General features: G+C 41.6%; 1 protein-coding gene across 2 annotated transcripts in view; it reads right to left on the reverse strand.

Moving 5' to 3' along the window:
• Window positions 1–15,775, reverse strand: part of LOC127661148 (pleckstrin homology domain-containing family H member 2-like) — a 62,937-nt gene that overhangs the window by 29,813 nt on the left and 17,349 nt on the right. For both annotated transcript variants that reach the window (XM_052151738.1, XM_052151737.1), the window contains exons 3-8: window positions 9,018–9,080; window positions 4,761–4,910; window positions 4,538–4,621; window positions 3,901–3,982; window positions 3,284–3,472; window positions 295–1,070 (exon numbers count right to left, since the gene is read on the reverse strand). In XM_052151738.1, coding sequence (XP_052007698.1) covers window positions 295–1,070; window positions 3,284–3,472; window positions 3,901–3,982; window positions 4,538–4,621; window positions 4,761–4,910; window positions 9,018–9,080 — 1,344 coding nt within the window. The remainder of the gene's footprint in view (window positions 1–294; window positions 1,071–3,283; window positions 3,473–3,900; window positions 3,983–4,537; window positions 4,622–4,760; window positions 4,911–9,017; window positions 9,081–15,775) is intronic.

Below are 15,775 nucleotides of genomic sequence, written 5' to 3' on the forward strand. Positions count from 1 at the left end.
AGACAGAAAACGTGATCACAAGACTAAACACATTTTGACTAATTTCATCAGTGTTTTCTGAACACGTTTATGGAGACTGCAGCACCAAGTTTCTTCCACACCAGGCTACTATTGTGGCATCATCTATTTCAGATTTACCTGCCCCTACAAGGCTAAGGTTAACTGTAGTTGGTCGCTTTACATGTCGGTCACTGCTTCTTCCTGTCCAAGGAGGCAGTTCCTGTCCAGAAAAATATACACTATGGACCAGACTTTATGCTGCAAGTACACAAGACTATTTCTCTCATAACTCACCCAGGAGGGCAGCCTATGCAGGGGAGGAGTCGGGGGTTTACTCCCAGGCACGGCTGCAGAGACGTAGGGTGTTTCAGGTTCTTCAGCTGGTGGTTCTAAAGGCAAATCAGAATGTTCACATTCACCCGTCTCCATCTCCTGCTCCTGGTTCAAGTCTTTTTCCTGAGGACAAGGAGGACGCAGCATGCTGATGGCATTCCGTGTTCTCCCATGCGTGGCTTCGCTGTACAGCGGAGGCTGGCTTAGATGCTTCTTGACCAATGCCAAACTAACGTTAAACGAGCTGGGATTGCGTAGACGCGGCTGTTTGGGCGAAGCTGGGGTGTCCTGAGAGTCCTGAGAAGGGGTGGGTCTCTTTGGTGTGAGAGCTGCAGATAGGATGGGACTGGAAGTGTTTGTGTCACTGAAGGAGGATGTGGAATCCAGACACTGGGACTGGAAGCGTTTATTCAGATCATCGGAGTAGCCATCATCATTGTCCACCTTCTTTGTAGCGCTCTTGGGACCAGGCAGGCAAAGTTTGGAGCGCTCCACATGCTGCATGTCGTCAACGTACAGCGAGCTTCTGTTGTCAGAGGCGGTAAGATACGTCTCACTGGTGCGTTGGCTAAAATGCAAACCTCCAAACAGACACCTGTCCCCTTCAGAGGGAGCACTGGAGAGCACAGGGGAGATTCCGCGAGACAGCTTGCCACCCGAAATGTCATTTTCACCCTCTTCCTCAGACACCAACGTAGAGTAACGGGCAATTTCTGGTCCTTGTTTCATTCCGCAATCTGGGTCGGACCAAAGACACATAATTGGTAAATACCTTGCCTTAGTACAATCATAAATCATCTTAAGAGAAACTTAAAAGTATACTGTGGCAGGGCGGAGGGCAGGGCCGGGTCTTGATCCTACACACCCGGTACCGTATTAGGCTAATTAAGCCTCCGAGAGGGATAAAGGTCGACTGCAGAGGATCGTGCGGGAGAGAGATATCGTTTACGGACATGTCCGTCGTGTGTGTTTGTGTCCTTGTTTTAAGTTTACCAATTAAATTATTATTTATATTGTCAAGCCGGTTCTCGCCTCCCCCTTTCCATTGATCACTTTACACTGGTGCCGGAAACCCGGGAAGGAGGAGGGATACGCCGTAGTACAGTTCTCGCCACTACCGTCCACCCCAACGGAGCAGCCGCGGCCGACCTCGAAGGGAGAATGCCATGGGCGATGGAGTCCCCTACTGGCCGCTGAAACGCGGCAGGGTTTGAGACCGCCGACCGTGAGCGGGGAGGGGCTCGCTGCCGACCGTCTGGAGTGGGAGAACCGGCTTGACGATATAAATAATAGTTTTAATGATAAACTTAAAAGACAAACACACACATGACGGACATGTCCGTAAACGATCTCTCTCTCCCGCACGATCCTCTGCAGTCGACCTTTATCCCTCTCGGGAGGCTTGATTAGCCTAATACGGGACCGGGTGTGTAGGATCACGACCCGGCCCCGCCCTCTGCCCGACCACAGTATAGTACACCCAAAAATGAAAATTCTATCACGATTTACTCACTCTCACATTGTTCCAAACCCATATGACTTACTTTCTTATGTGGAACGCAAAAGATGCTTTAATAAATATGGCAGACCGTCTTCTCAATATAATGGCAGTTGATAGAAACTCACTTTAAATCTAAGAAAAGGACCCAAAACTATCCTAAAAGTAGTCCATGGCTTGTGCGTCATATTCCATGTTTTCTGAAGACATACAGTGTGAAAAAGCCCAGGATTTAAATAATTGACATCCGTTATGCATTCATGAAAGATGCTCCTTCACAGTTGCTTGTGTGTTCAAACGAATACTTGCGTTGTTTTTAGCACTAACGAATGACATGGAACAGCATGATGGTGAGTAAATTATGACAGAATTTTCATTTTTGGGTGAACTATTCCTTTAAGCTAAATTAGGGCTGTGTGATATATTGAAAACTGTACTTAAAATATATTTAAGTATATCAAAATAATAATACCTAAGAACATGTCAGTAAGCCAGTTTGGCGCCCGCTCTTAGCGTCACAATTCATGACTCGTGAGTATGAGAGTGCTAAGACTAATATAAATTAAACCTCAGTAGCAAAACTGGTGAAAGAGTTTTTTTTATTTTAGTTATCTCAAACTATCTGAGGCTGCAGAGGACACAGGCTCACCAAAACTGGACAGTTAATCACTGGAAAAACATAGCATGGTCTGATGAATCTGGAATTCTGCTAAGGTACATAAATGGTAGGCTCACTTCTCTTCCTGTTAAAATGCTTTTATTTCCTTCTTAGGAAAAAACAAAACAAACCTTAAGTAACAACACAATGCTTTATTAACATTTTCCAAACAAAGCCTTCCACAATCTAAAGATAGAAATGCACCAAAATAGCCCCAATTCAAGTAACATTAAATGATTCCCAATGTCTAATTGGGAGGTTGACTAATTAAAAGAAATGCTTGCAGACAAAAACGTCACATTCTGCATTTTCGTGATAGTTAAGACGTGGTGTACTTCTGTGGTAATTAAAATGCTCCTTACTTAGGATGCCTGCTTTGAGTCACAAGTTCCATCTAGGCTTGTTTTCTACATCAAAGAGCATTAAGAGGTCCTTTCTCCATCACTTTATCACTGACACTGAATCACTGCTGTGTGTGTTTGTGGTGTGTGCATTAGTGTAATGACTCCAAGTGGGTACATTGCTAAAGTTTCCACCCTTCCAACAAGTGTTTCTTCTGTTTAATGCTGCATCAACGGTAAATGCGTAAATTGTGATTAAGAAATATTTACGCATTAACCTTTTTAAATTAATCGCATGTATTAACACATTAATTTTGACAGCTCTAATATATATTATCCCTAACAATATAACTATATTGCCCAGCCCTGAATGCTAAATCTAAGGCAAATTTAAGTGATTATTAGCTACTTCTCATAGTCAAATAACTGAAGATCTGATATCAGTTTTCTGACCAGTAGAGGGTCTTCTGCAGTCTTGATCCAGCAGTGTGCTGATGCTCTTCTGTGATGGTTCTAGGCCAGCCAGTACCTGAGGGCTCTTCCCTCTGATTTGGAAACAGCCAAAGGTCAGACTGCTGAGCCGCTGGGCCTCACCCACACTGGACTGGACTAAGCCACCAGAACCCACAGTCTGCTCCATGGCTGAGACACAACACAAACACTTAACAGATAGAAGGGAGGATGGGTCACAGTAAATTGTTCCTTTCTTAATGTTGTAATGAGAAATGTTCTTCAATATTCAATGTTACATCACATATCGCAACCATGCAACATATTATGATTATGACATATAAGCAGGCCTACACAATATCTGTGCAGTTTCTTTACATATTCTGTGCTTATCGTGTGCAGAAGGGATTTAAACATGATTAAATGGGTTAAATGGAGAAGAGAATACTACACTCCTATTGGTAGCTGAAAGCATTATCAAATTTCACAAAATATTTTCATACAATACAATATTTCACATGCAAATGTGCGATTGTTTTGAAATCTGCTGATCTGTCAATAAAAATAAGGTAATAATACACACATTAAACTACTTTGTTATGCGTAATGAATTTCAATACCTTGCAGTTGTTTTTTCAGCTCTTGCATCTCAGACTCCTTTCGCTGGTTGATCTCTCTTAAAGAGGCATTCTCTAAATCAAACTACAAGAGTTTACAAGCTTTATCTCTTTCCAAAACACAAACTTGCAAAGAATATTAAAGAAATATTTCAAAAATGGAAATTCTGCCTTTATTTACTCATGTAGTTCCAAACCTGTATTCTCTTTTTTTAAATTGTTACACAGCTCTTGCCATACAACGACTATGACTGTCAAGCTCCAGTCAAGTACAAAACAACACAATAAAAGTACCACTAAGTAGTCCATATGACTTGTATATTATTTACATGTTTTCTGACAGCATATGATAGCTTTGTTTGAAGAACAGACTTAAATTTAAGTCAATAATTTAAGTTATTAACTGATAAGAAAATTAAGCTTCAAGATTATCGTGAGTAGTGACTTGCACTTCAAATAGGAGTTTCCCATAGTGCTCATTATGAAGATTTGTATGGCAAGAGCTGTATGAAGATTCTTAAAAATTGTTTCCTTTTGTGCTCCAGAGACCAAATAACAGCATGAGGGTTAGGAGTGACATATGGGCGAGTAAATAATTACATAATTTTTATTTTTTAGGTTAACTATATCAATATCATACCTCATTCAGCTTTTGCATAACCCATTCTTTAATCTTGGCTGCTTTTTCCTCCACGGTCTTGGCATCTTTGATTCTGTTCTGTTTCTGCAGGTGTGAGGTAGAGGTCAGATAGCATACCAAAATAGATCACACTTTTAATTCAGTTGATTTAAATAGAGACTTTTGTGTCTACTTATGCAAATCTGATGCTGCAATTGTTTTGGTGGTTGGAGGTGTGACTGACCTGCTCCTCAAGCTGTTGCTCTAGGGTGGCAATGAGCTTGTCTTTCTCCTTCAGTGCCACTTGAAGATTTTGACAGCGTCTGAACAGCCTCAGCTCTGAATCTCCTGACTGAATATCTGATTCCTTTAGACGTTCCTCCATCCATTGTACCTTAAACACACACACACACACACACACACACACACACACACACACACACACACACACACACACACACAAATGCTCAGATCCACACCTGACCTGCCATCTGCTCCACAACTATGGCCATCTCATATAGTCATGAGATCCAAAAAAATTTCCTGAATTGTGAACATAAATCTCAAAACCCAAAATCAGCTACTATAAAACTATTGACATTCATTCATTGACTACAAGAATAAAATATGATATATTAGAAGTTATACATTGCCTGTATCCCTCATACAGTATCGCATGGATTCCTATTTTATCAGAAGACCTTTATATTATATTACATTATATTATACGATTATATTTAATTAATCAACAAATTAGCCATTATAATCATTAAAGCTGTGTGGATGGATTGTGGCTGGTCATGTACGCTTTCTATATATTTGTATATACAGTATATCTATAAATATATACTGATGCATACAGAATATATTGCCAAATATCGTGTTGGTTCCCCTTGTGCCGCCAAAACAGCTCTGACCCGTCGAGGCATAGACTCCACAAAACCCCTGAAGGTGTCCTGTGGTATCTGACACCAAGACGTTAGCAGTAGATCATTTAAGTCCTGTAAGTTGCGAGGTGGAGCAGCCGTGGATCAGACTTTTGATCCAGCACATATCATATATGCTCAATCGGATTGACATCTGGGGAATTTGGAGGCCAGGTCTACACCCTGAACTCTTTGTCACATTCCTCAAACCATTCCTGAACAATTTTTGCCGGGTGGCAATGTGCATTATCCTGCTGAAAGAGGCCACTACCAGCAGGGAATAGTGTTGCCATGAAGGGGTGAATGTGGTCTGCAACAATCTTTAGGTAGGTGGTACGTGTCAAAGTAAACATCCACATGAATGGCAGGAACCAAGCGTTCCCAGCAGAACATCACACTCCCTCCACCGGTCTGCCTTCTTGAGATAGTGCTTCCTTCTGCCATGTCTTCCCCAGGAAATGACAAACATGCACCCAGACATCCACATGATCTAAAAGAAAATGTGATTCATCAGACCAGACCACCTTCTTCCTTTACGCCATGGTCTAGTTCTGACACTCACGTGCCAATTGTAGGCACTTTCGGTGGTGGACAGGGGTCAGCATGGGCACTCTGACCCGTCTGCGGCTAAGCAGCCCGTTACACAGCAAGCTGCGATGCACTGTGAGTTCTGACACCTTTCTATCATGGCCAGCAATTTTTCAGCAATTTGTGTTACAGCAGCTCTACTGTTGGATCAGACCAGACGGGCTAGCCTTCCCTCCCCACACGCATCATTGAGCCTTGGGTGCCCATGAAACTGTCGCCGGTTCACCGGTTGTCCTTCCTTGGACCACTTTTGTTAGGTACTAACCACTGTACACCGGGAACACCCCACAAGACCTGCTGTTTTGGAGATGCTCGGACCCTGTCGTCTAGCCATCACAATTTGGCCCTTGTCAAAGTCTCTCAGATCCTTACTCTTATCACATCTGATAGACATAACTCTCTGATAGAAATACTCAGGGGGACTCCTGCTCGGATGTCTATTTTTACACTGAGAAAACAGGATGTGTTTGACCAGTGTTATAAGGCAGTTGTGTTGAGTTGAGGGTTTTTTTGCCAACAAAAGGTGTAGCGCATCAAAAAGTTTATCAATATAGCTGATGGAAATTCAAATTATCACTAAAATTTCACAGGTGTCGACATTCAACACTCTAGTGCATAAACTCTATGTCGATACTTCAAAGGTCGAGAAAAACTGGTTTAGAAACACTTTTTGTCAAGAAAATTTGCATTAATGCAAAAATATAGTGTCACATGACAGAATTTCCCCAATTGTTAGCATGTGTTAATCATGACGACAAGGTATACATCTTTGAAAGCCAATTTATTGTACCTGATGCATTACTCGCACTTTTATGGATTGGTCTTAATGGCATACCTGCACATATCTGATGCTACAAACACATCTGCTTCATGACACTTCCAGGAGTGCCAACACAAATATCTCGTATCATGCACCTGTCTCTTTGTGAATAATTTAATCGCGGTAGCCATCTGTTTATTTATTAAAGTTGCTTATCCACACTATTCAAAATAATAGACAGCAGTCATGGAATTAGCCCACAATACAAAAAACATATAGTTTCTGTGTACAAAGATGTTTTAAATTAATAATAAATACACAATACTAGGAATAAAGCTTCAGTGTGCTTTTTTGGAACACTAACATATATCCCAATTCAATACAATTATTGTTTAGCTTACTTTTTTTTTAAATGGTGGCAAAATTCCCTGTATTATCAAATGAAAAAAACATTAAATAAAAATAATTAAATATGATATGTTAGGCCAATATAATTGCATTTTCTTTACACAAATTTAGCAATGCACTTTTTTTTTTTTTAATTCAGCTGAAAGGCATCCTCAGAATGTTCTGCAGTTTTTACAAGACTATAAATCAGAACTATTTATCCAATGCTGAGTTCACTTTCATATTTGAAATCAAACCCTCTTTACCTCAGATCGCATTTGCTGAGCTTCTTCAGAAAAAGTAAATTACATCATGATGGTAAAATTAATTTGAGATGACAATCAAGTTCAGTTGTTCGTTAAAAGTTCCTGGACAAATATGTCCAAAGGCAGCTGTGTAGAATGTATCATTTATGTAAACCTGATATTACACCGCATCAGTTTTTCTTTAATAGCTGTGCACACAGCATATACACGTGGATGGATGGTCCTTATATTAATAATGAAAGTTTCCTCCACTACTTGATGCAGGTTGCCAGCTTGAACAGGGGCATGACGATTCGCTTTCGGGTCAGAACCGGTGGCAACCTGCAATAGGTGCAACATCAGGACCAATATTGCAGTCCTATCAGAAGGATAACTCCCTTTTGATTGCAATTCCTCCTCTTCTGATTTAATTTATTTGTGAAATGAAAATGTCAGTAAGCTGACTAATTTCAATGAATTGTCTCAATACTCTCCCCATTTTACCAAAACTTCAGAGGGGGATTAGGGACATCTGGGAGGAGAAAGGTACACAATTGGCAATAAACACACATTTCTGTTTGGAAACGGCTTAAGGGTAGATTTATTTTGTGACAAAGTGTGTTTTTAAGCATTATGTCATCACGCACACCATTTTTATAGATAAAGGCAATTTGGCAAATTTCCCTAACTTTTTTTTTTTACACAATTTCACTTGGCCGATAACAAAACAGCACGGAAAATGGATAGAAACTATCTTATCTATCTAATCAGCCTATCTTGTGGCAGCAGTGCAATGCATAAAATCATGCACATACGGGCCAGGAGCTTCAGTTAATGTTCACATCAACCATCAGAATGAAAATGTTTTTATCTCAGTGATTTGGACTGTGGCATGATTGTTGGTGCCAGATGGGCTGGTTTGAGTATTTCTGTAACTGCTGATCTCCTGGGATTTTCACACACATCAGTCTCTAGAATTTACTCTGAATGTGCCAAAAACTAAAAACATCCAGTGAGCATCAGTTCTGTGAATAGAAATGCCTTGTTGATGAGAGAGGTCAACAGAGAATGGCCAGACCTTCCCAATAAAGTGACGTATATTCTGTACTTTTGTAGTTTTTATTACTATTATTATTATCTCTTTTACTTATCTTTTCTTGGCCACAGTTGCCTCACTGGGAGGTTTATAAGGCACTATTCTTTGTAAAGCTTCTTTGGAACAGTCTAATGTGAGAAGCATTAAACAAATAAATTGAATTGAAATGGACTAAGAGAGAGAGAGAGAAATAAAGAAATCTACTATACATTTTGTGTAAAATACATCAATATATTGCAATGCATCAATTACAGAATTTATAAACTGATTATAATATATAATAATATAACTTATTACACATTAATTTATTTTATTATATACAATATTATTTTTAGTTTTATAATGTTTACTAATTGCACTAAAATAATTAGTAAATAATTTAGCTAAACATAATAACTGAATCGAATTGTTGTCAAATACTTAGATATCTGATAAATATTAATACTTTATATTTGATCAAAACACTGAGTACCTCTCACTGAGTTTTTTCAGTATTTACCTGCTGGTTTGCTTCATATGCTCGATGCTCTGCTTCCAACATCTGCGTCTCCAACTGCTGCATCTGAACAAGAACAAGAGGTAAGAGTGAGATGTGTTTGTGAGCACATGAGAGTGATTGAGAGAATAATGATTATGAGACTAAGCTGCTTCACGTTCCTTGATATCTACCATTCTGCTGAATTACTGACAGGCATCATCCCCCAACCAACATTCCTGCATTTATTTGAATTTGTTAACCTTTCTGTCTGGCATTGCTTATTCAGCAACCCCCGTGATACAGGTTCTGTTTCCATGGAAACCAGGAAGCAATCTCGTTCACATAAATAACATTGGGCATGATTTGGAGGTTTGTGTATTTACTCTAAAATTAAATCTTTACTCTACTGACGGTTAGGTTTAAGGTTGGGGTTTGGATTAGATTGTAGTTTTAATAAAATATACTTTGCTGTTGATTGTATTAAATCATTTACAACTCTGAGGACATTTCACCTGGAAAATGGGGCTCATACTTGGCCATGCATTCAACAACACTTCTAGCTTCAGCCACTGGGGCAGTGGTTCGAGTTTTGGTAGGCAAAGGTGACACCTTTCCCTGCCCCGATGCCCAGCCGCCCTCCCCCGCAGGTGGGGCACCCACCCATGCAAGTGTGTGTGTAGCGCCTGGGCCAGCATGCTGGAGGTGCGGAGACCTGGGCCACTTCCAGGATCAGTGCCCTCTGATGGAGCTTGGGATGGTGGTACGGGTCTCCGACATCCAGCAGGCTGCCCCTGACCGGGCCGGAGTGTACCGGATACCAATAAGTGTCAAAGGGGGTACTCATCAAGCATTGGTGGACACAGGTTGCAATCAAACCACCATCCACCAACGCTTGGCTCAACCCGAAGGCACAGCTAAAATGGTGAGGGTGAAGTGTGTGCACGGGGATATTCACAAGTATCCTGTGGTGACTCTTGTGATTCAATTCCGGGGAAAAAAGCATAGAGTGGAGGCAGCGGTTAGTTACTGAGGTGGATTTCCCTTTGGAGCAGTCAGGAGACGAAACCCTCAAGCACGCCCGCGACCAAGTGAGAGTGATCGATGGTCAACAACTCCAGCCGGACATCTCCCTTTCATACCTCTATTTTGCAATTATAAACGAGCGGTTGTATTGAGTGACGCAGGACACTCAAACAAAAGAAAATACAAACCAGCTCTTGATACCATGGAGCTGTTGGTAAATAGTGTTCCAGACGGCTCATTATAATACCATGGCGGGTCACCTAGGAGAAAGAAAAACACTGAACCGTTTAATAGGCCTTTTTATTGGCCGGGCATTGCCGGCGATGTCCGCAGGTGGTGTGCGGCATGCCGCAAATATCAGATGGTTAACCCACCGGCCACCCAAAAAGAGACATTGCGCCCCCTTTCGTTGATCGAGGTCCCCTTCGAAAAAATTGGAATGGACCTCGTCGGGCATTCATAGTAGTCAGTCATATGCAGGCATCGCTTTGCATTGGTCCTAGTGGACTATGCAACGCAATATCCGGAAGCAGTACCTCTGAGCAACATCTCAGCACGTGGTGTTGAGGAGGCACTCTTCAAAATAATCTCCCGAGTGGGGATCCCTAAAGAAATCCTCACGGATCCGGGCACCACATTTATGTCACAAACACTACGCAAGCTTTATTGGGAATTAAATCAATCCATACCAGCGTTTGCCATCCACAAACAGATGGTCTTGTGGAACAATTTAAAAAAACCCTTAAAAACATGATTCGTAAATTCATGCACAACGTTAGAAATTTGGATAAACTGCTATTCGCAGTACAAGAGGTCCCGCAAGCCTCCACTGGCTTCTCCCCATTTGAGCTGCTGTATGGCCGGGCCCACACAGTGCGCTTTATGTCTTGCGTGAAGCCTGGGAGGAGGGACTTTCAAATAGTAAGAATGAAATTCAATACGTTCTTGATCTTAGAGGAAAACTCCACACTTTGGGGCAACTAACACAGAAGAATTTGTTCCAAGCTCAAGAACGACAGCACTGACTGTATGACAGGGGAGCTCAGCTAAGGGAATTTGCACCGGGAGATAAAGTGCTTCTATTGCTTCCCACATCAATCTCTAAATTACTCGCCAAGTGACAAGGACCCTTTCAGGTCACACGACAAGTGGAGGATCTCGATTATGAGGTTAAACGAACCGATAGAGGGGGCGCACGTCAAATATACCACCTCAAACTCCTGAAATTGTGGAGGGAGGCGGTCCCTGTGACATTGGCTATGGTAGTTCCGGAGAGGGTGGAGCTCGGGCCTGAGGTGAATTAAAAACATAATCAGCCCACTTGCGGAGACCACCTCTCACCATACCAACTCGCAGAGTTTACAGATGTGTTCTCCCCTCTACTGGGTTGTACGAACCTCATTCAGCACCACATCGAGACTGAGCCGGGTGTTGTGGTACGTACCACGATTACCTGAGCACAAAAAGAAAATAGTTTGGGAAGAATTGGATGCGATGCTTGATATGGGGTTAATAGAGGAATGAGCAACTGGTCGAGCCCGGTTGTTCTAGTGCCTAAGAGCGATGGGTCGGTACGGTTCTGTGTGGATTATAGAAAAGTCAACGCAATGTCTAAATTTGACACGTACCCAATTGCCTCGCAATTAGGCACTGCACGATTTTATTCGACATTGGATTTGACGAAGGGTTATTGGCACACGGGCAGGTGGGCCACGGGCAGGTGCGTCCCCAAATTGATAAGACGGCGGCGATTGCGACCTGCAGTAGGCAAAAAGGGGATGAGACAGTTCCTGGGGCTGGCTATTATAGAAGATTTGTTCCCAATTATTCTGACTTCACGAGCCCGCTGACTGATCTCACTACAAAGGGAGCTCCAGACTCGGTCCAGTGGACAGAGCAGTGTCAGCAGGCGTTCACGCAAGTAAAGATGCACTTTGCGGGGGGCCACTTTCACATTCTCCCGATTTCTCGCTCCCTTTTGTTTTACAGATGGACGCTTCAGACAGAGGGCTGCAATGCATTTCAGCCTCAGCGCTGGCCTCTACTGACTTAAAACACACAAAGGAATGGCTCTTATGTGCTGGTTCCTTTGAATCTATAGCACGAAACTTAAGGCACTTCCAGTCTAGTCTGGTATAGTCACTGATATCAGTGGGTATAGTACATTGATGTGCAAGTTATAAATGTCGAAATCAAACTCAAAATTAAATAAGAACTGTTGAAATCTTACAAGCTTGAAGTACACCATTAGACAACAGAAAACAGTCTAAACTGTCTCTGGAACTGTTACCATTATGCCATGTGACTTTAGACCTGTGAGACATTAATAAAGATAGATAAGTTTTGTAATACAAAAAAATTTAAATGAATGAAATATGTCATCACATTTCTAGTTTTTGTATGTTATATCTGCTCTTAAAGGATCTCATCTATTGGCAACAAACTGCAGAGGACAGTAAATAAACAAAATACATTGCATTTCCAATTTCAAATAAGTCTTCCTCAAAGGTACTAAAATAATTACTGGAATCGTTACAAGAACCTTCAAGGAACCAGAAACATTGAGGAATCGTTAAAATCCTTACAATTCCCACCCCTAATCAATATTTTGTCAAAATGTACACTGGCAGCCAAAAGTTTGGAATAATTGTAACGATGTTGACAAAACAAGCAGAGACGAAGATGATGAAGTTGAGATGAACCCAAGTGCAGTTTATTCTTCAAGCGTGGAAACCAGTATCCCTAACTATAAATGTGAGTGCAACAAAAACAAGAAACCATGGACCTAACTAAATATGACAAAACTAGACTTGACACGACATGAAATAACTATGACTAAGGCTATGGCAAGACTGGAACAAAACAACAAGGTTACAAGCACGCTGGCTAGACTAAACTTTGGCAAAAACAACAAGGTTACATGTACAATACCTGACACCCGACAAAAGGCAAACATGAGGGTTTAAATACACAAGACATGGGTAACAAAGGCCAATGAACAAACAGAACTCTAAAACAAGACAATTAACTAAAACCAATGACAAACTAGAACTGAATCAAAGTAATCAAACAATGAACCAATGAAAACCAGACACATAAACATGGAGGGAAAACAGGACATATGAACACGACTGGGGAACAGGAACTTTAACAAGAAATGTCAAAATGAAAGAACACAAACCAAAGTCAACTGAGAATATATCCCAGGAGCCCCCCCTTTAAGACGCTCCATAAAAAATAAAAAGGCAAAATGTCCATAGAGTGTAGGGGAACAGAAGTGGTTCAGGGAGGCACAGAGGGCAAACAGGCAGTTCAAGGGGGCAACAAGGGCAAACAGGTAGTTCAAGAGGGTACCAGGGGCAAACAGGCAGTTCAAGGCAAGGTCAGGGTGAACATAGCAGATAGGCGGGTGGCCAGGAGCCCAAGGAAACCAAAGTAGACCAGATGGGAAGCCAGGAGACCAAGGGAACCAGAGTAGACCAGATGGGAAGCCAGGAGACCAAGGGGACTGGAGCAAACCAGATGGGCAGCCAGGAGACCAAGGGAATGACCTCAAGGTGGGGACCGGGTCGGGAGGTCTGGGAGGCAGCCGCAGGGCCGAGACTGGGTCAGGGGGCCTGGAAGGCGGCTGTAGGACAGGGACTGGGTCAGGGGGTCTGGGAGGTGGCCACATGACAGGGACTAGATCAGGAGGCGGCTACAGGACGGGCATTGGGACAAGCAGAGACTGGGGAGAAGGTGCCTTCTTCCTTCTCTTTCTCTTTCGGCCAACAGGGAGCATGGTTATGGGGACGGTCGAGGTTACAGGCGTTGGCTCTGGGACATTCGAGGCTACAGGCGCTGGATCTGGGACGGTCGAGGCCACAGGCGCTGGCTTGCTGACCGTGGCAGGCATGGGCTCTGAGACTTGATAAGCCCTGCGCCCTCTAAAGCTACTTGATTTATTCAGAGGTGTCTCAGTTTTCTATGTTTTTTTGTGGAAATCTTGCCCTCTTCTGTTGGAGATCTGTCATACAGCAACTAACAATGGAAAAGTCTAAACAATTGTCTCTGACTTTTCACCAGAATTCCCTGTCAAATGAAACTTGTTAAAGTAAGAACAAGAGTACTATATGAACTATTGCATTCAGCTATTGCTCATGCAGTGCACTGGCAAAGTTTAGCAAACACCTATTAAATCCTACACACAGCAACGCAGAAGCTGTCTGCGGTGTTCATATGTGTACTGTATGGTGTGTGTGTGTGTGTGTGTGTCTCATAATCTAGAATAGTGTGGTTGTTTCTGCTTTGGCAGGAACTTCCATAAACAACCTGTTTCTCTTCAGAGAGTTCCCAAAGGAGAACAGTCAAATATGACCTAACACATCACTAATAGTCATTGGTGCTGCACAAATATTTTCCACTGTACGCCATTCAAAACTGTTTTTATGTATAAGTGAGTGTGTCTATGTGACTTAATGATGTTAAAGCTCTGATATTCCTAACATTCTTCTTTATGAGATTTCAGTTTGCCTCTCTCATTAAAGATGTTTAATATATAGCACAAAAAACCATTGATAAAATGATCCTCCTTATAATCATTTGCAATAGTTTAGTTTAAGTACTCCTTTTCTGCTCTAGTTCTCTTGGCACATTTGGTTGGATTTGGTAATGGTACATCAGTCAGAGCTCCATTAATGATGTAAATGTCAGATTATCTGTTGGAAGGTAAAAAGGTTCAGAAAGACTCTGGCTAGAGTTCCATAAATCTAATGATTAAAGACAGGCAGTATTCAAGGGTGCCTTCCTGTTTTACTAGGCTAGTGGACTAGACCAAAGGGTGTGTCCCAAAAGCACACTGAGCATGCTCAGAAACGCATCACGCACCCCTGCAGCTATGTTCGGAATAAAATATCATTTACAAATTACCTTTTATACAAATTACATTTTTAGCAGTTTCACTGCAGATTATTGTTAAAGGAATTGTTCACCTAAAAATTAAAAGTTTTATCATCATTCACTCACCCTCATTCCATCACAGATACGTATGACTTTCTGTCTTCTGCTGAGCTGAAACAAAGTTTTTAGAAGAATATTTCAGCTCTGAAGGTCCACACAATGCAAGTGAATGGTGACCAAAACATTTTCTCACCCACACCTATCATATCACTTCTGAAGACATGGATTTAAACACTGGAGTCTTTTGAATTACTATTATGCTGCCTTTATGTGCGTTTTTGAACTTCAAAATTTTGGTCACCATTCACTTGCATTGTGAGGACCAACAGAGCTGAGATATAAGAAAGTCATACACATCTGGGATACCATGAGGGTGCGTAAATGATGAGAGACTTTTAATTTTGGGATGAACTATCCCTTTAAGAAACAGTAAGTGAAAGAGTAAGCTTAATTTCAAGAGCAATATTTAAAACAGTAGAATGCTACAGTGTTGCCACATGACATCCCTATATTTGTCACATGACCTCTTCACATTACATGTTTAATTCAGAATGCAATGTACAGTGATCATCTACCAAGTAAAAAAAAAAAGAAACACATTTGGACTAATAATGAAATTACTTAATCTGTTCAAATAATGAGTCAAGAAAGAGATCAAAGTTAATGTAACTTTCAATTCATCCTTCACACTTGAAATGGAAGGTCAGGTTGAGCACATTGCATAGAGACACACAATTACAAGCAGTAATCTCTGTTGTATAGTGCACATTTTGGCATATGTAGTAGGTAATCTATGCATCAAGAAAATGTGCATACTG

This window comes from Xyrauchen texanus, chromosome 20 (genome assembly GCF_025860055.1).
Source record: "Xyrauchen texanus isolate HMW12.3.18 chromosome 20, RBS_HiC_50CHRs, whole genome shotgun sequence".
NCBI classification, from domain to species: domain Eukaryota; kingdom Metazoa; phylum Chordata; class Actinopteri; order Cypriniformes; family Catostomidae; genus Xyrauchen; species Xyrauchen texanus.